Source organism: Bombina bombina, chromosome 2 (genome assembly GCF_027579735.1).
Source record: "Bombina bombina isolate aBomBom1 chromosome 2, aBomBom1.pri, whole genome shotgun sequence".
Classification (NCBI taxonomy): Eukaryota; Metazoa; Chordata; class Amphibia; order Anura; family Bombinatoridae; genus Bombina; species Bombina bombina.
This window is the reverse complement of record NC_069500.1, coordinates 670090235-670113115: the sequence shown is the minus strand read 5'-3', so window position 1 is coordinate 670113115 and position 22881 is coordinate 670090235. Positions and strand designations below refer to the sequence as shown.

General features: G+C 42.9%; 1 protein-coding gene across 1 annotated transcript in view; it reads left to right on the top strand.

The window, feature by feature from the left end:
* ACO1 (aconitase 1) overlaps nt 1-22881 on the top strand; it is a 212609-nt gene that overhangs the window by 148874 nt on the left and 40854 nt on the right. The window contains 2 exon segments of the mRNA XM_053702628.1: nt 10116-10240; nt 17585-17689. Of these exon segments, the coding sequence (XP_053558603.1) occupies nt 10116-10240; nt 17585-17689 (230 nt within the window).

The following is a 22881-nucleotide window of genomic DNA, read 5'->3' as shown; positions in this document are numbered from 1 at the left end:
TTGAGGGTTGCTAATTTGTTTATTTGTGATGCAAATATGCAGATTATCTGCTTGTATGCTAAGACATCAGGCTTTTCTGTTCTAGCCCGTAGGGCTCTATGGTTGAAGTCTTGGTCGGCTGACATGACTTGCAAATCTAGATTACTTTCCCTTACGTTTAAGGGGAAAGTTCTTTTTGGTCCAGGACTGGACTCTATTATATCCACGATCACTGGGGACAAGGGTGCCTTTTTACCGCAGGATAAGAAAAATAAAGCAAAAGGACAAGGTCCTAATTTTCGTCCCTTTCATTCGGATAAGTCCCAACGTCAGCAGCCCTCCGCAAAGTCTGATCAGCCCAAGGGAACTTGGAAACCAGCTCAATCTTGGAACAAGTCCAAGCAGAACAAGAAGCCCGGCCTGACAAAATCGTCATGAAGGGGCGGCCGCCGTTCCCTCACTGGATCGTGTGGGTGGCAGATTATCTCTTTGTGGAGGCTTGGCTGGGAGACGTGCAAGACCCTTGGGTTCTGGAGGTCGTTGCCCAGGGTTACAGGATAGGTTTCAAATCTTATCCACCCATGGGCAGATTCCTCTTATCAAACCTGTCTTCAAGACCAGAAAAACGAGACACCTTTCTAGGGTGCGTGAGGAATCTCTCCTACCTAGGAGTCATTGTGCCAGTACCTCTAGCAGAAAGAGGTCTGGGATACTACTCAAAACTTTTTGTTGTCCCAAAGAAGGAGGGTATGTTTCGCCCGATCCTGTGTTTAAACAAGTTTCTGTCAGTACCATCATTCAAGATGGAAACGATAAGGTCTGTTCTGCCCTTAGTTCAAGACGGACAGTTCATGACCACAATAGACTTGAAAGATGCTTACCTTCATGTTTCAATACACAAGGATCATTTCAAGTTCTAAAGATTCGCTTTTCTGGATCAGCACTTCCAGTTTGTAGCTCTTCCCTTCGGTCTGGCTACTGCTCCAAGAATCTTTACGAAGGTTCTGGTCGGCTCTGCTCTTGGGGGAGAGATCCAGAGGCATTGCAGTAGCTCCTTTATTTGGACGACTTTCTGGTCCAAGCTCCATCCTGCCGGCTGGCAGAAGACCATTCAAGAGCTCTTCTTCAATCTCATGGATGGAAGATAAATTTAGGAAAGTTTCTGGGCACGATAATAGATTCCATATCCATGAAGATATTTCTTACAGACTGGAGACATTGCAAAATTACTTCCAGTTGGCTTGTCCTCCATACCTCCTCAAGGCCATCTGTGGCCCAGTGTATGGAGGTGATTGGGCTCATGGTGTCCAGCATAGATATCATCCTATTTGCCAGGTTCCATCTCAGACCTCTCCAGCTTTGCATGCTGAGGCAATGGAATGGTGATCACTCGGATCTATCCCAACAGATTTCTCTGCACAGCCGATTGAGAGAATCACTCTCTTGGTGGCTCTGTCCAGATCGCCTGTCCCAGGGGACATCCTTCTTGAGACTATCCTGAGAGATTGTGACTACGGATGCAAGTCTATCAGGATGGGGAGCCATTTGGGGTGCCAAGATGGCACAGGTCTGATGGACTCGGGAGGAATCTCTTCTCCCGATCAACATTCTGGAGCTTCAAGTAATTGTCTATGCTCTAAGGGCTTGGCCTCTTCTGGGTTTGTCAAAGTTTATCAGATTCCAATCGGACAACATTACCTCGGTGGCTTACATCAACCATCAGGGGGGGGGACGAGAAGCTCTCTAGCCATGAGGGAAGTATCTTGGATTCTGGATTGGGCGGAGACCCACAACTGCTCGTTGTCAGCGATCCACATCCCGGGTGTGGACAAATGGGAAGCGGACTTTCTCAGCAGACAATTGTTTCATCCGGGGGAATGGTCTCTCCATCCCGAGGTGTTGGCTGAGATTTGCAACAAATGGGTGCTGCTGGAGAAGGATCTCATGGCGTCCAGACTCCATGCCAAGCTACCCAGATACGGGTTGCGGTCCAGGGATCCCCATGCAGGGCTGATAGATAGGGGAACAGTTTGGGTGTGTGCACTGTCCATATAGGAAAATAGACAAAGACTTTTTAAAATTTTCTTAAGAAAAGTATCTTATAAACAGCTGCTGCAAAAAATAGACTGTTGTAAATATGTAAAGAAGTGGCGGTGTTCCCAACACCCCCCACAATTCAAAACTCAATCACAGTCATCTGTAGATCAAATGTGCATTTGAAAAAATGACTCGCCACTCTCTGGCTCCTTGGCAAGGTGTTTCCTTAGTTTCAGATGCTGTATCCAATGTGCTAGGGACATCAACCCTATTTTGTCACCTCCGGCTACTTGTTGTTCAGGTATTCATTTCCTCTATCTGGACAAGTAATGCTTTCTCTCCTTTGTAGTGCCTTCGGTTCCACAAAAGTCCCTTGGAAAGAAACAGTCTATTGCTGCATGCTAGTGGCTAACCTCTCGCAGTGAAAATCCTTTACCTGTGCTCACTGTATGGCCTGTTTGTGAATAGACTTCAAAAAATGTGTAACAGGAGCACCAGGTATAGTGATAAAATAATAAACTTTATTGAAATACAAATTGTATCATAAACCCCGGGTAAGAACACACAAAAAAAAAAAATATATATAAACCATCAAACAGATGAACAAAAGGCTGACCGGTTTCGGCTACTGCCTTACTCCTAGCCTGCTTAAAACTGCTTAACAGTTGACAATTTTAAAAACCCTCATCTGTGTTTCTATTGGTTTAGGGACTCACACCCCTTTTCTTCCAGCTTCATTCAATTAGACACTCATTTAGTTACACCAGTGTATCTACGGTTCACAATTTCAGCTTATAAAGTAAACAATCTGTTTTGCTTCTCAATATTCAAACTTAAAGATTTCACACATAAACTCTATAGATTACTTAATCAGCTCATAATTGTTAAATGTTAGATAGCATGTGTATATGTTTAAATTCACTTCGGCAAATTACACTATTATAACATTGGGTGCCGTGTCCCCAGGATAAACCCTAATCACTAAATATAATTATAATGACATTTGCGATATGCGCTCTTATAGTGAAAATTTCCTGCTTCTTAGCAGGTAGGGCTAGGGTTAGAAGCAGGACATTTTCACTATAAGAGCGCATATCGCAAATGTCATTATAATTATATTTAGTGATTAGGGTTTATCCTGGGGACACGGCACCCAATGTTATAATAGTGTAATTTGCCGAAGTTAATTTAAACATATACACATGCTATCTAACATTTAACAATTATGAGCTGATTAAGTAATCTATAGAGTTTATGTGTGAAATCTTTAAGTTTGAATATTGAGAAGCAAAACAGATTGTTTACTTTCTAAGCTGAAATTGTGAACCGTAGATACACTGGTGTAACTAAATGAGTGTCTAATTGAATGAAGCTGGAAGAAAAGGGGTGTGAGTCCCTAAACCAATAGAAACACAGATGAGGGTTTTTAAAGTTGTGAACTGTTAAGCAGTTTTAAGCAGGCTAGGAGTAAGGCAGTAGCCGAAACTGGTCAGCCTTTTGTTCATCTGTTTGATGATATTTATATATATATATATATATATTTGTGTGTGTTCTTACCCGGGGTTTATGATACCCTTTGTATTTCAATAAAGTTTATTATTTTATCACTATACCTGGTGCTCCTGTTACACATTTTTTGAGGGCTGATAGATGCCTTAGCAGTCCCTTGGGGGTTCAACCTAGTTTATATTTTTCTGTTGTTGTTGTTATCGATTATTTGTTGAGCCCCAACAGATTCCGCAGCTCTAGTGGCCCGCATCAAGCATGAGCAAGCCTCGACTATTCTAATTGCTCCGTTGTGGCCACGCAGGATGTGATTTGCGCACCTGGTGGGGATGTCATCATCTCCATGGAGGTTACCCTGTTGAAGGGATCTGCTGGGGCAGGGTCCTTTTGTTCACCATCTACCATAAGGTGTGGAGGACCTACTTATTCTGGTGTGAAGAATGTGGATTCCCTGACATAAGATCACAGGGTATTTGCTAGTTCCTTAAAGGGACAGATTTCAGCTCTATGGTGTTATTACACAAGAGGCTCACTGAGCTTCCTGATATTCAGTCTTTTGTTCAGGCTCTGTCTAGAATCAGGCCTGTATTTAGACAATTCGCTCCTCCTTGGAGTTTAAATTTGTTTCTTAAAGTTTTGCAGAGGGCTCCGTTTTTACAAATTTGACGTTTTTGCTTCGGCTGAAGCGGATTTTGGGAGAAAGGTTTTACAGGCTAGGGTCCGCCTCTCTCTTTTTACCCTCCCGTTTTCTTTCAGTGTCCTCTAGAGCTTGGGTATATGTTTTCCATAAGTAAGGAATGAAGCCGTGGACTCTCCTCATATTAAGATGGAAAACATAAATTATGCTTATCAGATAATTTCCTTTCCATCTGTATGAGGAGAGTCCACGGCCCCCATCCGTTTTTCTCCGGGCGGACCTAAATTTTTGTTATTCTTCTGACACCTTTTTATACCCTGATATTTCTCCTACTGTTCCTTGTTCCCTTGGCAGAATGACTGTGGGATGAGGGGAGTGGGGGAGGTATTTAAGCCTTTGGCTGTGGTGTCTTTCCCTCTTCCTGTTGGCCAGGTTTTGTATTCCCACAAGTAAGGAATGAAAACATGGACTCTCCTCATACAGATGGAAAGGAAATTATCTGGTAAGCATCATTTATGTTTTTGAAACAAACTTGCCAGCCTATATTTGGTGAGACAAAACTGGACGACCTACAATCGTAATATGTTTAGATAATTGCAGTTACAATTGCAAGGAAAACTCATATACTGCCCAGGAAACACCCTTCTGCCCTTTTTCAGCCCACTCACCAATGCTGCAAGGCTTATTTCCATCTAAAGGGGAGGAGAGTCCACGGCTTCATTCATTACTTGTGGGAATTAAGAACCTGGCCACCAGGAGGAGGCAAAGACACCCCAGCCAAAGGCTTAAATAACTCCCCCACTCCCCCAGTCATTCTTTGCCTTTCGTCACAGGAGGTGGCAGAGAGGTGCCGGAAAATCTACCCTTCGCTATGGGACAGGAGTTTAAGTAGCCCTTCAAGCTTGCGTTCTTCTCTCAAGTTCATGTCAGGAGCACTGCTACCACCTGTCACACTTGAAGGGCCGTGTTCCTGTTCCACTGCTTAGATTCTGGTAAGATCGTTTCATATTTTATATCATAACGCAGAAGACAGGGCCACAGTGTGGAACCTTTATCTTTATAGAATCAAGGGTTAATATTCCTTAAGGGGATTATTGAACAGGGGGTATGTACATGATATGTTTGTTGCTAAGGTAGAATGCTAAGGTATCAGGTTTTTCGGTTCTAGCACACAGGGCTCTGTGGCTAAAATCGTTGGCGGACATGACCTCTAAGATGAGGCTGCTGTCTTTGCCTTTTAAGGGCAAGATCCTGTTCGGTCCAGGTCTGGACTCTCTCATATCCACGGTTACAGGAGGCAAGGGTGCCTTCCTTCCCCAGGATAAGAAGGCGAAACCTAAGGGTTCTAATTTTCGTCCCTTTCGCGGGGATAAGGTGCAACGCCAACAGCCCTCATCGAAAGCGGACCAACCAAAGGGTGCCTGGAAGCCTGCCCAAGCCTGGAACAAGTCTAAGCAGAACAAGAAGCCCGCCGAGACTAAGTCCGCCTAATGGGGCGGCTCTCGACTGGTCTGCGGACCGAGTGGGGGCAGATTGTCTCTATTCTTAGACTGGTTGCAGGATGTCCAGGACCCCTGGGGTCTGGAGGTAGTCACTCAGGGTTACAGGATAGGGTTCAAGTTCTCTCCGCCCAGGGGCAGATTCCTTCTGTCAAACCTGTCTTCAAGGCCGGACAAAAGAGATACCTTTCTGGGTTGTGTGCAGGATCTCTCAGCTCTAGAAGTTATCGTATCAGTACCCCATGCAGAAAGGGGTCTAGGGTATTACTCCAATTTGTTTGTGGTCCCAAAGGAGGATTGCACGTTCCGCCCGATTCTGGACCTCAAATGTTTAAACAAGTTCCTGTCAGTTCCATCGTTCAAAATGGAAACGATCAGATCCATTCTGCCCCTAGTTCAAGAGGGGCAGCTAATGACCTCTATAGACTTGAAGGATGCCAACCTTCATGTTCTGATTCACAGGGACCATTACAGGGTCCTCAGATTTGCTTCTCTGGATCAGCATTTCCAGTTCGTGGCTCTCTCCTTCGGCCTGGCGACGGCCCAGAGAGTCTTTACAAAGGTCCTGGGGGCCCTTCTAGCAGTAGCCAGATCCCAAGGCATTGCAGTGGCGCCCTACCTGGACAACATCCTGGTTCAGGCACTGTCATTCCATCTGGCAGAGACCCACACCAGGGTCCTGCTTCAGTTACTTCAATCTCACGGTTGGAAGGTCAACCTCGAGAAGAGTTCTCTGGTTCCCAGTACCAGGGTGGAGTTCTTGGGCACGATCATAGATTCCGTGTCCATGAAGATCTTTCTCACATACAAGCAATGCACAAAGATGGTGTCTACCTGTCTGGCCCTTCAGTCTACAGTGAGACCATCTGTAGCTCAGTGCATGGAAATGATTAGGCTCATGGTCTCCAGCATGAACATCATTCCATTCACCAGGTTTCATCTAAGACCTCTTCAATTGTGCATGTTGAGACAGTGGAACGGTGATCATTCCGATCTGTCACAGCTAATATAAATGGATGCGCGGACTCGGATTTCCCTCTCCTGGTGGATCTGCCCGGATCACTTGTCCATAGGGACATCCTTCCTGAGACCGTCCTGGGAGATTATGACCACGGACGCGAGTCTGGCAGGATGGGGAGCTGTTTGGGGGTGCCAGGATGGCACAGGGGAAGTGGTCTCACTTCGAGTCTCTTCTTCCAATAAATATTCTGGAGCTTTAAGCGATCTACAATGCTTTGAGGGCGTGGCCTCACCTGTTGGACTTCAGCTTTATCAGGTTCCAGATGGACAATATTACCTCAGTGGCTTACATCAACCACCAGGGGGGCACGAGGAGCTCCCTGGCAATGAGGGAGGTGTCTCGGATCCTGGAGTTGGCGGAGATCCAAAACTGTTGACTCTCTGCGATCCACATCCTAGGTGTGGACAACTGGGAAGCAGATTTTCTCAGCAGGCAGACTTTTCATCCGGGGGAATGGTCTCTTCACCCCGAAGTGTTTGCGGATATCTGTCCCAGATGGGGGACGCCGGAGATTGATCTCATGATGTCAAGGTTGAATTGCAAGCTTCCCCGATACGGATCGAGGTCAAGGGACCCCCAGGCGGAGCTGATAGACGCATTAGCGATGCCTTGGGGGTTCGGTCTAGTATACATATTTCCTCCGTTACTGCTTCTTCCTCGTGTAGTGGCTCGTATAAAACGGGAGAGAATGTCCTCCATTCTGATCGCTCTCTCGTGGCCAAGGAGGATTTGGTTTGCGGATCTGGTGGGGAAGTCATCCTCTCCGCCGTGGAGATTATCCTGTCACAGGGATCTGCTGGAGCAGGGTTCTTTTCAATATCAAAATCTAGGATTCTCTGAGGCTGACTGCGTGGAGATTGAACCCTTAGTCTTGGCAAAGAGGAGTTTTTCTGAGAATGTGATTGACATTCTAGTTCAGGCAAGAAAGCCGGTCACTCTATTATAAAGTGTGGAGGACTTACTTGTCCTGATGTGAGAGTCATGGCTATCCTTGGCACAAGGTGAGGGTATCCAGGATTTTGTCCTTTCTCCAAGAGGGTTTGGAAAAGGGTCTTGCCGCTAGTTCCCTAAAAGGACAAATTTCGGCTTTATCTGTTCTGTTGCATAGGGGACTCGCAGATCTCCCTGACATCCAATCTTTTGTTCAGGCTCTGTCTCGAATCATGCCTGTTTTTAGGCAGGCTGTTCCACCTTGGAGCTTAAACTTGTTTCTTAAGGTCTTACAGAGGGTTCCGTTTGAGCCTATGCATTCTCTTGACATTAAGGATCTCTCTTGGAAGGTTCTCTTTTTGTTGGCCATTGCATCAGCACGCAGAGTCTCTGAGCTGGCAGCCTTGCAATATGAGCCCCCTTATCTGGTGTTTCATGTGGATAAGGCTGTTCTTTGCACAGGCTTGGGGTTTCTCCCCAAAGTAGTGTCAAACCGTAACATCAATCAGGAGATAGTTGTTTCTTCTTTATGTCCTAACCCTTCTACTCCTAAGGAGAGGTTACTTCATAATCTGGATGTTGTTTGTGCTTTGAAATTCTATCTTCAGGCCACGAAGGATTTCAGACAATCTAAGTCCCTCTTTTTGTTGTATATTCAGGGAAGCGCAGGGGTCAGAGGGCTTCTGCTACTTCTTTGTCTTTTTGGCTGAGGAGCTTGATCCGCTTGACCTATGAGACAGCGGGACATAAACCTCCTCAGAGGATTACGGCTCATTCCACTAGAGCGGTAGCTTCATCCTGGGCCTTCAAAAATGAGGTTTCTATGGAGCAGATATGCAAGGCGGCTACCTGGTCCTCCTTGCATACCTTCACTAAGTTTTACAAATTTGACGTTTTTGCTTCTGCGGAAGCTGTTTTTGGGAGAAAGGCTCTACAGGCTGTGGTGCCCTCAGATTAAGGGTCCGCCTTTTACCCTCCCGATTTCATTCAGTGTCCTCTAAAAGCTTGGGTATATGTTCCCACAAGTAATGAATGAAGCTGTGGACTCTCCTCCCCTTTAGATGGAAAACATTAATTATGCTTACCTGATAATTTTATTTCCATCGTGGGGAGGAGAGTCCACGGCCCCCGCCCGTATCTCCGATGGGCGGACCTAAATTTAGTATTTTCTTCTGGCACCATTTCTACTCTGATATTTCTCCTACTGTTCCTTGTTCCCTCGGCAGAATGACTGGGGGATGAGGGGAGTTGGGGAGGTATTTAAGCCTTTGGCTGGGGTGTCTTTGCCTCCTCCTGGTGGCCAGGTTCTTAATTCCCACAAGTAATGAATAAAGCTGTGGACTCTCCTCCCCACGATGGAAATAAAAATCAGGTAAGCATAATTTATGTTTTTACATTAGAATTAAAATGAACACATAATTTTTACATATTGTTTACAATTGAAACTTTTGTTTTTGTAAATTACTATTTGCATTAAATGTGATGTTTATCGTCATTGAAAAATGATTTGTATGGCATAATGTAAGTTAACGTTTTGTGGCTCATTGTTAACACCTTTTTGGATGTGGATGGTTTTTTGAGAGAGTATTTGTGTAATATGATTCAGATTTTAGAGCGTACATTCAACATGTTTTATAAATGCTTATTATATTGAGCACTATCCTCTATGTAGTTATCTCACCATTACATACAGAAATGTAGGTTATGCCCCTTAGCAAGATTCCAATTCTTTAGAATTAGATACTAGGGGATACTATGCACCTCCAAACACGTGTATCGCTCATGTTGAGCTGTGAAAGGCAGTGCATGATCTCCGAAGCAGCTTCATATATTATTTTACCACCTTTATTATCCCTCCTCCAAATTTTAAGTTCTAGAATTTATATATACTCAATAGAAAGCATGTTTCATGTGGACCTGTGATCCTACAACTGTAGTTTAAGAAGCAGAGATCATGCTGGTTTCTAACCTCTCTATCACCTCAGAGGTGGCAAATTAAAATCGCCCAGATTGATCAGACTAGGATGATTGACAACTAGTCATGTAAGAGCAGGGAGTGGGATTGCACTAGAGAGAATGCTGCATCAAACGTGGCGATTAGAAGTGGACAGGTTCCCTCTCTGGAGCTTCAAATATACCTTTTACCTTAACATCAAATATTTAATGATCGATTTATAGAAGTAACTGTACAAATTAATAATATAAAGTACAAATAAGAAATTTAAAGGCTCAGATAGAGCCGTCTTTAATTACGGACCACCTAGTGAACATTATTTTAGCTCTTTTAAAAAAATATATATATTTCTTATAATAAACATATGCTGATAAACATGAATGAGTAGACCTTTATAATATTTGTTTTATAGCTGCTATTTTTAATTACCCTGATTTTGTTGGTTCAATCAATTTGTTATTTTTACTAAATCTAAAAATTCAAAATTTTACCTTTTTTTTTTTTTTTTTTTTTTTAATATAATTTTAAATCTGCTTCAACTTTGATTTATAGGTATTAATTCAGATGGCAAACCCGTGTATTTGAGAGATATTTGGCCCTCAAGAGAGGAAATACAAGCTGTGGAACGCCAGTTTGTCATTCCTAGTATGTTCAAAGAGGTTTATGAAAAAATCGAGGTACCTGAATTTTTTTTTCATAATTTATTGCTTATTTCCTATGCATGTTACCTGAATGTTGCATGGAACATAAACATACCAAATATGTGCAGTGGATATTAATCTTTGTACCTTTTTAAATGTAACAAAAAAAAAAAATCACAAATGGGCGTCCAAAAGAATGAATAAGCACACACGGGTTTTTAAAGATAAAGTTATCAAATTTATTACATGACGTTATAACAGGGATAGAAAGGTCAACATTATAATGTGCATGGATGCATTTAAATTTGAAATATAAACATTTGTACAATATATATTCATTAGGAAAACTGTTTCTAGTAAATGTTGTTACTGTTTTTCTGCGGCATACACACATATCCTATGAAGGCCCGTGCACCAGTATTCAAAGACCACACCTTCTCAGAGATCTGGCAGTGGTGTGTATTGCTTCCCGTGAAGACATCATTTGTGTAACGCAAGCCACTTCTGACTCTCTGAGAAAGTATATTGCAACAATGATTTTATTTCAAATTGAAATGCACCTATGCACATTTCAATTTTGACCATTCTATCCCTTTAAATGATTTTGAAAAAAATGACTGGCATTATTGAGCTCTACACACCGCAAGGGTAAATATGCAGTGCAGTTATTTTGTAGATTTACTGTTAATTTTTGATTCAATAAGGTTTTGTCATTTTATAACAGCCGTTTATCTTTCATCAGTATGTAGCAGTAATCTAGTAAATACATTATATTGTTTTTAAAATTTAACCCTGGGCTAATGTTTTTTGTATCAAATTATAATCGCATCCTTCCCAACACTATTAACCCAATCTGTTACCTTCCCCTAACATGATTAAATCCTGCTTGGACCCTCAGCACAATTTAATAATCACAAGGAGTTCCACAGGAGAGCTGTAGTTCTAGAAAAGTTTTTGGGTTGGGTATAGGATGAACTAACGAGAAAGGAGGAGACGCGAAGGTACTGAGCATATTGAAGCCGGTAGATGGGAAATTATTTGTAGACAAACCTTGTATGTTAGAGTTAACATTTCCTTCTAAATACAGGGAGAGTCCACAGCTGCATTCATTACTTTTGGGAATACAGAACCTGGCCACCAGGAGGAGGCAAAGACACCCAGCCAAAGGCTTAAATACCTCCCCCAGTCATTCTTTGCCTTTCGTCACAGGAGGTTGGCAGAGAAGTGTCGGAAGAATTACGAAGTAGTTCCTTATGGAGGGTAGTCCAGATGAGACTGGAGTTTTAAGTAGTCTTGTCAGCCATTCAGTGAGAGCATTGATGAAGGTTAGAGTTCAGAGATGCAGGGAGAGTCTTTCTGCGAAACCATCCCGACTCATATTAACAACTCCATAAGCAATAAGCGTTGAGCACAGAAAGCAGGCAGTGAAACTCGTGAAGTCCATGTCAGAAGCGCTTTTACTTGCATGTTAACGTAAAATAAGAAGACAGGGTCTCAGTGGGACTCCTTTATCTTTATTGGATCACGGGTTAATATCCCCTGAGGGGGATTATTGAACAGTGGGAACTTTATTCATGTTTGTTATGTGATTCTGACTGCTTTGGTGTAGTAGACGTTTTAGATGTTTGGGGCTCATAGGCTATTATGGAGCGTACAGGTTAATTCTCTTGCTGCACAGTTTTATTACACTGGCACGCTTTTCCTTAGCGGGAGTGATCTTGCACGTTACACCATGTGACCGGGTGTGGTCACGTTTTTTTTGTTTTTACATTTCCGTATTCCTGACCGAGAGTCTGCAGAGAGGACCTGTTTCTCTACCTGTCTGGGTCATAGGACGTGGTGAGTGCCCCAGCCATTGGGGGTGTATGGTGCCAGTTGTCTTTGACCATAAGCTACTTAGTTGAGTTATGGAGGATTCTGATATGTTAGAGGGGGATTCCTCTAAATCAGATTTTGATACTTGTGTATATTGCGAGGAGGCCCGGGTAACCCAGCCCTCTCAATTATGTTCCATATGCCGCCATAGGGTGTTCTCTTCATATGTTGAGAGGTTAGAGAACACTGAGCGATCCACCTCTGAAGAGTCTGCATCCCGTGAGGTTTTTTCCCTGGAATCTTCTGTCTCTACACCGGCAGTTGTCCCGAATACCGTTACCCCTTCTCCTGAAGGAGGTCTCTTTCCACTAGAGTTTACTGCGCGGTTTCACATTGGCCATATCTCTGGCTTTAGCGCATTTACATCTTCCTGCCACGTGCAAGAGAAGACGTAATCTGTGTGCTCCTACCCAAGGTCCGGCATGCAAGAGGACGATGGGATCCAATCAGTCTTCTGGGGAAGCGGTGTCCTCTGAAGCCTCAGAGGTGCTACCTCCAGTTTTGGAGCCCCTAGATACTCCAACGGAAGTGAATTTTGCTTTTAGATTTAGAATGGCTCGCCTGAGAGAGGTTTTGGTGACGGCTGATCCGTCAGCGGAATCTCAGTCTTCTGAATCAGCGAGCTTGTTTAGACGACTGGAGGGATGGGGAATCTTATTCCTTATCGTCTGTTCTTTCTTTGTTTTTTTGTATCAGATTCCCAGTTCAGAGCTCTTGAAGAATGGTGTTGCATGACGAGCTGGACCAGTCGGTTTCACTTTCCCTTTGGCTAGCACTTGTGTTGCCTAATTTCTTTTATAATCCGATTAGGATAAGTTTTATTTTCTTTTATTTTTAGAGCTCGAGATTGTTACTCTCGGTTTTTCTGGTACTAGTGATCTTCATGGTTGTGATATCTCTTCCGGTGGAAGATATAATGGAAAAAAAAACATAAAACAGAACAAATACTAAAACGGAGGATGTTTCTGGTCGGGGGGATGTTCTCTCGATATGTCCGAGACTATGTTTAAGCGTTGGAGCTTATATGTGTTTCTGTTTTGTTATTTTTACTTTTCTGGCTCTGCTAGAACTTTAGAGTTTTCTGTTTGAGACCCTTGTACTGATATGTTGTATCCTACATATCGGGCTGGTCCTGGTTGGGTATTAGTTCTCTCTGTTCTTTTGAGGTTCATAGCAAGATATGTTGTATCCTATATAACAGGCTGGACCTGTTTGTGTACTAGTTACTTCTCTTCTTTCTTCTTCTCAAGAGGTTATTTCCTTGTTCCTTTGGTCCAGAGGAAGCACTTCTATCCTAGATGTTAGGCTGGTCCTAGTTAAATCATCTTGGTGGGGCGTCCGATATTGGAAAAGGGACTACGAGTTAATACCCTGCTTAGCAAAGCTGTGTTTTGGAGTTTAAATTCTGCTGTGGCAGTTTTCTTCAGGAACTAAGTTTTCGCTTTTCGGATGGGAGAGACGGGTGACTTTTTTTCTTGGAGTCTTTCCCGGTTCCTTCTCACAGGGGTTATATTCTTACTCTGCTATGGTGTTTCATATGGGTTTTTTCGTTCCTTTTTATACTCTCTATGCAGGGCTTATTTCTTCTTCCTCTTGAGGGTTGCTTTGAGGTTCTCTCTCCCTTTATCAGGGAGATGGTTACTTCCTGTCCTCATGTTAAGGATATCCGGGATTTCAGGGCCGTATCGTTTCAGTAACCCCATTCTGATCCTAGTTTTCTTGAGGTCTCGGGGGCTGTTTATTCAGTTTCTTGTTTCCTGGGTTCTAGTTGCTTCTATTTTTGGTGGTTCTGGTTTTCTTTTTCACCTGCTAGGAGTTTTAAGGAATTTCGATCGTCCTTTTCATCCTTGGCGTTGGTTTTGGATGGGAGTTCCTGGGTAGATCCCAGGGTGGTTTTTGGATGCGGTTTGGTCTTTCAGACAGGAAGGCCTTTTGGAGTTTCAGTACTCTATAGGCTTGCCCTGGAGTTTTCCTTCAGACCTCTGTTGGTACTGTGCGGGGGTGATGTTTAGCCTAGTTCCAATTTTTCGGTTTGGCGGTGTTGCTCCTATATCTTCCAGATATCATCCTGTTTTCTGGATTGTCCACTCCGGTCTCCAGTATGCAGTAGATCGTTTCCTATTCTGAGATACTTAATTTGATCTTCTGGGGCATTTTTGATTTTTCTCTACCATGGAGTGGGAGAGTTTATTTCAGGATTCCTTCTATTTTTGGTAATCTTTGGATGTTAGTACTCTGGGGACTTGGGATTTCTGTTGTTATACAGTTAAGTTCTTTCTGAAACAGATACTTTTTTCTGTTTCTGGAAGTTGGCAGGAGGTTGAGACTCTCCTTTCTGTGTGTACCTTGTTTTGGTTTCCCGGAGAGGTTTTTCGGTGCTGAACCTTTGGGGAATCCGTTATAGGCTTTTTGGACGTCTGTGACTGTCCCAGTCTTTTTCCTTTGGGTTTCTTAGGATGATCTATGGATCTCTTAGGGCTTGGGATGTTTATCTTCCTTTCCCTCCCTAACTATGTCACCCCTTCTGGGCTGACTCAGTCTGTCAGGAGCAGGCGTCAGGGTATCTGATTGCCTTTATTATGCTGCAACTTTATTTCGTAGTTTGGTCTCTTCATAATGGGTGCTTCCTTATGGATTTTGACTGGATCTTCGCCTTTGGATCCCTGAGAGGGTTTTTCTTAAGGGTGTCAGTCCTTTCCTCAGCTTGTAGCTGTTCCTTCGTTCTCTTGGGGATGGTGACATTCCTCCCCCCTGTTTCTTGGTGGGGTGGTGTTGATTCCCCCTGTTTTTATACGTTTTATTAAGGATCTCCTTTGTCCCTTTTCAGGGTGTACCGGAAGAAGGGTTTGTTAGCCGGTTCTGGATGGAGCCTGGGGGTTAGCCTGGCTACCTCTCAGTCGGGGGTTACGGGTTGTATCATCCGTCGCTTTCTGCCCTGGTATGGGGGCTCCTAAACAGATTCTAGATGTCCGTTTCTGGTCTGTTTCCCATGGTTCATGAACTCTTGCTGTTCATTTCTTTTCGCTTGGACGCCGACTGCTTTCAGGCAGTTCCGTTCTAGTCTTTTTTGCCTCGCCAGGAACTTAGACTTTCCTGTTAGGTTTTTTGCATCGGTTTGATGTAGGCGGTTCTGAATTTTCTATTCTTTGACCTGTTCTGATGGGGAGTATTTTATACATGTCCTAGTCTCTCTGGCAGTCTGGTACTTCGCTCTCCTTGGGGGTTTTTGCTCTATGGAATTTTTCCTTCGGGTTCTCCGCGGAGCTTCTCCCTCTGGTGTTCCTTTCCTTTTTTTCTGGGATTGTACCTTGAGGTCCTTTCAGACTTTTTTAGCGTTCTCTTCTTCCTTCTAGGTAACTTTGTATTCGGAAGTGTAGGTTTTGAGAGTCTTGGTTGTCCTCCTTGTCGTGTTCAGGGAGGAGTGTTCTTCGTTTTGTCTCATAGACAGCGGGACCCTAGTCTCCTCAGAGGTTTTTTGGGCTCAATTTGGGACCAGTGATTTCTCTGGTTTCTGGCAAAGGCTATTATGGTCATGATTGTTAGACTGTTACTTGGTCCTTCTAACGTGTTTTTGTTTCTTTTGTTTCTGTTGAAGCAGTTTCGGGAGATTGGGATTTTTTTTTTAGGCTGTAGTGCCCTCAGATTGGGTCTGCCTCTCTTGTTACCCCCCCCCCCCCCCATTAGCATTCAGTGTCCTCTATAGCTTTGATATTGTTTTTCCCAAAAGTAATGAATGCAGCAGTGGACTCTCCCTGTAATTAGAAGGAAAGCATAAATTATGACTTGCCAAATAATTTCCTTTCCTTCGATACAGGGAGAGTCGACAGCTCCTGCTCGTGCTCTTCAGGGGCGGCAGTTAAGTTGTTTTCTTCTGGCACCTTTTTCACCATGATATTTCTTCTACTGTTCCTTGTTCCTTTGGCAGAATGACTGGGGGATGAGGGAAGTGGGGGAGGTATTTAAGCCTTTGGCTGGGGTGTATTTGTCTCCTCCTGGTGGCCAGGTTCTGTATTCCCAAAAGTAATGAATGCAGCTGTGGACTCTCCCTGTATCGAAGGAAAGGAAATTTATCTGGTAAGTCATAATTTATATTCTTAAATTGTATTTATCAATAATCATATTAGTCTCTTTCACTGTAAGTTAACCCTCTACTGTGCAAACTTGACCTTTCCTGTAAAAATCCCTAAAGCATCAAGAGCAACCTTACATGACCCTCCCCAGCACACCCTGTCTTGTATCTATGCATCTATGATTTCTGAACACCTAATACCCTCTGCCTAGTACTTAAGGTATCAGTCAGCAAAGATTCCATACCTAAAAACTAATACCCCTCAAAAAATTGACACCATACCAGAAAGTTACATTAATAATCATCCTGACTTGAAGAATAAGGTCCAAGAAAGTCCACCATAATCAGGGTTTGGTATTGATTTTGTCTTAATTATTGGAGTTTTGTTAAATATCTGATTGGTTAAGAATGTAAATTACAGATTGATTAGGGCCTTCTGCATTATAATGGAGGATGCAGACCTCACTGCAACAAGAAAGGAACTAAAACTTTTTTGTTGGCGTGCCATTTTTGGCAGGTATAAACTGTATGCTTAGATGCTGGTGGATTGATTAGATGTCAGAGGGAAGAAGCATAGGTGCTTTGATCTTGAAGGCAAATGCAAGAAGGGTTGTAATGGGCAGAGTGTTTTCTGAATGATGTTGTTTTGCAATGAGCATCTCTTAGGTTTTTGAACTGTCATTGCAAGTTCTAGTGGCAAAAAACGTAGGTGCTGAGGGGAGTGTTGGATACATCGGGAGATTGCACTGGGGAGAGTGTAGTGCAAGGGCAGATGCACTGAGAAGCCATGTAGTGGTATCATTTGGTGCTAGAGAGATTTAGCCTGAAGCATTATGTTCTGGGGGGGGGGGGGGTGCTGGAATCCCCCTAGAACATAATTTTTGAGTAAGGGATCAGTACAGTAAGTGGCTAATATCAGTGAGGTAGGTTATGGCTAGACTTAAAAATGTTGAGTTTCATGTGCCTTTCTTTAGTGATTCAGATTGAGCATATCATTTTAAACAACTTTCCATTTACTTCTGTTTTTAAATACACTACATTCTTTAGTTATCCTTTGTTAAATGAGTACAATTTCTCTACTGAGAACTAGATGAACACATCAGCTGATCAGAGACATTTTATGTGCAGCCACCAATCAGCATCTAACTCCCAGTAATACATTTCTGTTCCTGGTCCTACAACAAGGATACAAAGAGAACAAAGCAAATTAAAAAAAGTGAAAATTTAAACAAGTTTCCAATTTACTTCTATTATCTAATTATTATTATTTTTGTATTGCTGCCACTTCTTTTCCTGTTTAAAGCAATATAATAGTATTTTATATATCATTTTCAAGAATCTTTTGCTTTATTTAATACATTTGTGTAATTTATTTTCTTAAAGGTTTTAAATATCCATTCATTTCATTAAATAATCCTGCAATTATATCTTTGTAGAAAGTTAATGAAAGCTGGAATAATTTAAAAGCACCTACAGATCAGTTATACCCTTGGGACCCAAAATCAACCTACATTAAATCACCGCCTTTTTTTGACAATCTGGTATGTAACATCACACAATTTTTTATATAAGGAAAATATATAAATGTGTTAGTTTAAATGACTATTTCTCTTGTTAAGTGTATCCAGTCCACGGATCATCCATTACTTATGGGATATTAACTCCTCCCCAACAGGAAGTGCAAGAGGATTCACCCAGCAGAGCTGCTATATAGCTCCTCCCCTAACTGCCATTACCAGTCATTCTCTTGCACCCAACGAATAGATAGGATGTGTGAGAGGACTTTGGTGATTATACTTAGTTTCATACCTTCAATCAAAAGTTTGTTATTTTATAATAGCACCGGAGTGTGTTATTCCTTCTCTGGTAGAATTTGAAGAAGAATCTACCTGAGTTTTTCTATGATTTTAGCCGGAGTAGTTAAGATCATATTGCTGTTTCTCGGCCATCTGAGGAGAGGTAAACTTCAGATCAGGGGACAGCGGGCAGATTAATCTGCAAAGAGGTATGTAGCAGCTTATTATTTTCTGACAATGGAATTGATGAGAAAATTCTGCCATACCGATATAATGTAAACTCAGCCTTAAATGCAGTAGCAGCAACTGGTATCAGGCTGTCATGTATGTATATTTTACACTTCAGTATTCTGGGGAATGGCACTTCACTGGAATTATACTGTATGCATAAAACTTTAGCCTAATTTGCAGGGACTAGCAACAGGCTTTTTAATAACACTCAATTTATTAATGTTAAACGTTTTTTGCTGGCATGTAAAATCGTTTAATTTTCTGAGGTACTGGGTGAAAAAATGTTTTGGGCACTATTTTATTCCACTTGGCAGTCGTTTTATTTAATTTATGACAGTTTACTGATCTCTCTCACTGTTATGTGTGAGGGGGAGGGGACTTTTTTGGTGCTTTTGCTACGCATCAAAAAATTCAGTCAGAAGTTTATTGTCTTCCCTGCATGATCCGGTTCATCTCTACAGAACTCAGGGGTCTTCAAAACTTGTTTTGAGGGAGGTAATCACTCACAGCAGAGCTGTGAGATTGTAGTTGACTGTGATAAAAAAAACGTTTATTTCTGTATTTTTTTTCTGCTATCAGGGTTAGTTATCCTTTGCTAATGGGAGCAATCCTTTGCTAAAATTGTGTTTTTTACAAAGATTTGATGCTATAACTTTTCAGTTTATTAATTTTCAACTGTCATAACTTTTTCTGTGCTTCTTATAGGCACAGTACGTTTTCATATTATAGTAAATTACTTGAAAAGTATTTCCAAGTTGCTAGTTTATTTGCTAGTGTGTTAAACATGTCTGATTCAGAGGAAGATATCTGTACTATATGTGCTAAAGCCAAAGTGGAGCCCAATAGAAATTTATGTACTAACTGTATTGATGCTATTTTAAATAAAAGTCAATCTGTACAAATTGAACATATTTCACCAAACAACGAGGGGAGAGTTATGCCGACTAACTCGCCTCACGTGTCAGTACCTGCATCTCCCGCTCGGGAGGTGCGTGATATTGTAGCGCCGAGTACATCTGGACGGCCATTACAAATCACATTACAGGATATGGCTACTGTTATGACTGAAGTTTTGGCTAAATTACCAGAACTAAGAGGTAAGCGTGATCACTCTGGGGTGAGAACAGAGTGCGCTGATAATATTAGGGCCATGTCAGACACTGCGTCACAATTTGCAGAACATGAGGACGGAGAGCTTCATTCTGCGGGTATCGGTTCTGATCCAAACAAACTGGATTCAGATATTTAAAATTTTAAATTTAAGCTGGAAAACCTCCGTGTATTACTAGGGGAGGTGTTAGCGGCTCTGAATGATTGTCACACAGTTGCAATACCAGAGAAAATGTGTAGGTTGGATAAATATTTTGCGGTACCGGCGAGTACTGACGTTTTTCCTATACCTAAGAGACTTACTGAAATTGTTACTAAGGAGTGGGATAGACCCGGTGTGCCGTTCTCACCCCCTCCGATATTTAGAAAGATGTTTCCAATAGACGCCACCACACGGGACTTATGGCAAACGGTCCCTAAGGTGGAGGGAGCAGTTTCTACTTTAGCTAAGCGTACCACTATCCCGGTGGAGGATAGCTGTGCCTTTTCAAATCCAATGGATAAAAAGTTAGAGGGTTACCTTAAGAAAATGTTTGTTCAACAAGGTTTTATATTGCAACCTCTTGCATGCATTGCGCCTGTCACGGCTGCAGCAGCATTTTGGTTTGAGTCTCTGGAAGAGACACTTGAATCAGCTCCATTAGATGAGATTACACACAAGCTTAAAGCCCTTAAGTTAGCTAACTCATTTATTTCAGATGCCGTAGTACATTTAACTAAACTTACGGCTAAGAATTCCGGATTCGCCATTCAGGCACGCAGAGCACTGTGGCTAAAATCCTGGTCAGCTGACGTTACTTCTAAATCTAAATTGCTTAATATACCTTTCAAAGGGCAGACCTTATTCGGGCCCGGGTTGAAAGAAATTATCACTGACATTACAGGAGGTAAAGGCCATGCCCTGCCTCAAGACAGAGCCAAACCTAAGGCTAGACAGTCTAATTTTCGTTCCTTTCGTAATTTCAAAGCAGGAGCAGCATCAACTTCCTCTGCACCAAAACAGGAAGGAGCTGTTGCTCGCTACAGACAAGGCTGGAGACCTAACCAGTCCTGGAACAAGGGCAAGCAGGCCAGGAAACCTGCTGCTGCCCCTAAGACAGCATGAATCGAGGGCCCCCGATCCGGGAACGGATCTAGTGGGGGGCAGACTTTCTCTCTTCGCCCAGGCTTGGGCAAGAGATGTCCAGGATCCCTGGGCGTTAGAGATCATATCTCAGGGATACCTTCTAGACTTCAAATTCTCTCCCCCAAGAGGGAGATTTCATCTGTCAAGGTTGTCAACAAACCAAATAAAGAAAGAGGCGTTTCTACGCTGCGTACAAGATCTTTTATTAATGGGAGTGATCCATCAGGTTCCGCGGTCGGAACAAGGACAAGGGTTTTACTCAAATCTGTTTGTGGTTCCCAAAAAAGAGGGAACTTTCAGGCCAATCTTGGATTTAAAGATCCTAAACAAATTCCTAAGAGTTCCATCGTTCAAAATGGAAACTATTCGGACAATTTTACCCATGATCCAAAAGGGTCAGTACATGACCACAGTGGATTTAAAGGATGCTTACCTTCACATACCGATTCACAAAGATCATTACCGGTATCTAAGGTTTGCCTTTCTAGACAGGCATTACCAGTTTGTAGCTCTTCCATTCGGATTGGCTACGGCTCCGAGAATCTTCACAAAGGTTCTGGGTGCTCTTCTGGCGGTACTAAGACCGCGAGGAATTGCGGTAGCTCCGTACCTAGACAACATTCTGATACAAACTTCAAGCTTTCAAACTGCCAAGTCTCATACAGAGTTAGTACTGGCATTTCTAAGGTCGCATGGATGGAAGGTGAACGAAAAGAAGAGTTCTCTCTTTCCACTCACAAGAGTTCCCTTCTTGGGGACTCTTATAGATTCTGTAGAAATGAAGATTTACCTGACAGAAGACAGGTTAACAAAGCTTCAAAATGCATGCCGTGTCCTTCATTCCATTCAACACCCGTCAGTAGCTCAATGCATGGAGGTGATCGGCTTAATGGTAGCAGCAATGGACATAGTACCCTTTGCACGCCTACATCTCAGACCGCTGCAATTGTGCATGCTAAGTCAGTGGAATGGGGATTACTCAGACTTGTCCCCTACTCTGAATCTGGATCAAGAGACCAGAAATTCTCTTCTATGGTGGCTTTCTCGGCCACATCTGTCCAGGGGGATGCCATTCAGCAGGCCGGACTGGACAATTGTAACAACAGACGCCAGCCTACTAGGTTGGGGCGCTGTCTGGAATTCTCTGAAGGCTCAGGGACAATGGAATCAGGAGGAGAGTCTCCTACCAATAAACATTCTGGAATTGAGAGCAGTTCTCAATGCCCTTCTGGCTTGGCCCCAGTTAACAACTCGGGGGTTCATCAGGTTTCAGTCGGACAACATCACGACTGTAGCTTACATCAACCATCAGGGAGGGACAAGAAGCTCCCTAGCAATGATGGAAGTATCAAAGATAATTCGCTGGGCAGAGTCTCACTCTTGCCACCTGTCAGCAATCCACATCCCGGGAGTGGAGAACTGGGAGGCGGATTTCTTAAGTCGTCAGACTTTTCATCCGGGGGAGTGGGAACTTCATCCGGAGGTCTTTGCCCAAATACTTCGACGTTGGGGCAAACCAGAGATAGATCTCATGGCGTCTCGACAGAACGCCAAGCTCCCTCGTTACGGGTCCAGATCCAGGGATCCGGGAGCGGTTCTGATAGATGCTTTGACAGCACCTTGGACCTTCGGGATGGCTTATGTATTTCCACCCTTCCCGATGCTTCCTCGATTGATTGCCAGAATCAAACAGGAGAGAGCATCAGTGATTCTAATAGCGCCTGCATGGCCACGCAGGACTTGGTATGCAGATCTAGTGGACATGTCATCCTGTCCACCTTGGTCGCTACCTCTGAAACAGGACCTTCTGATCCAGGGTCCCTTCAAACATCAAAATCTAATTTCTCTGAAGCTGACTGCTTGGAAATTGAACGCTTGATTTTATCAAAACGTGGTTTTTCTGAGTCAGTTATTGATACCTTAATACAGGCTAGGAAGCCTGTTACCAGAAAGATTTACCATAAGATATGGCGCAAATACTTATATTGGTGCGAATCCAAGAGTTACTCATGGAGTAAGGTTAGGATTCCGAGGATATTGTCTTTTCTACAAGAAGGTTTAGAAAAGGGTTTATCCGCTAGTTCCTTAAAGGGACAGATTTCAGCTCTGTCCATTCTTTTACACAAACGTCTGTCAGAAGTTCCGGACGTTCAAGCTTTTTGTCAGGCTTTAGCTAGGATCAAGCCTGTGTTTAAAACTGTTGCTCCACCATGGAGTTTGAACTTAGTTCTTAATGTTTTACAGGGGGTTCCGTTTGAACCCCTTCATTCCATTGATATCAAGTTGTTATCTTGGAAAGTTCTGTTTTTAATGGCGATTTCCTCGGCTCGAAGAGTCTCTGAGTTATCTGCCTTACATTGTGATTCTCCTTATCTGATTTTTCATTCAGACAAGGTAGTTCTGCGTACTAAACCTGGGTTCCTACCTAAGGTGGTCACTAACAGGAATATCAATCAAGAGATTGTGGTTC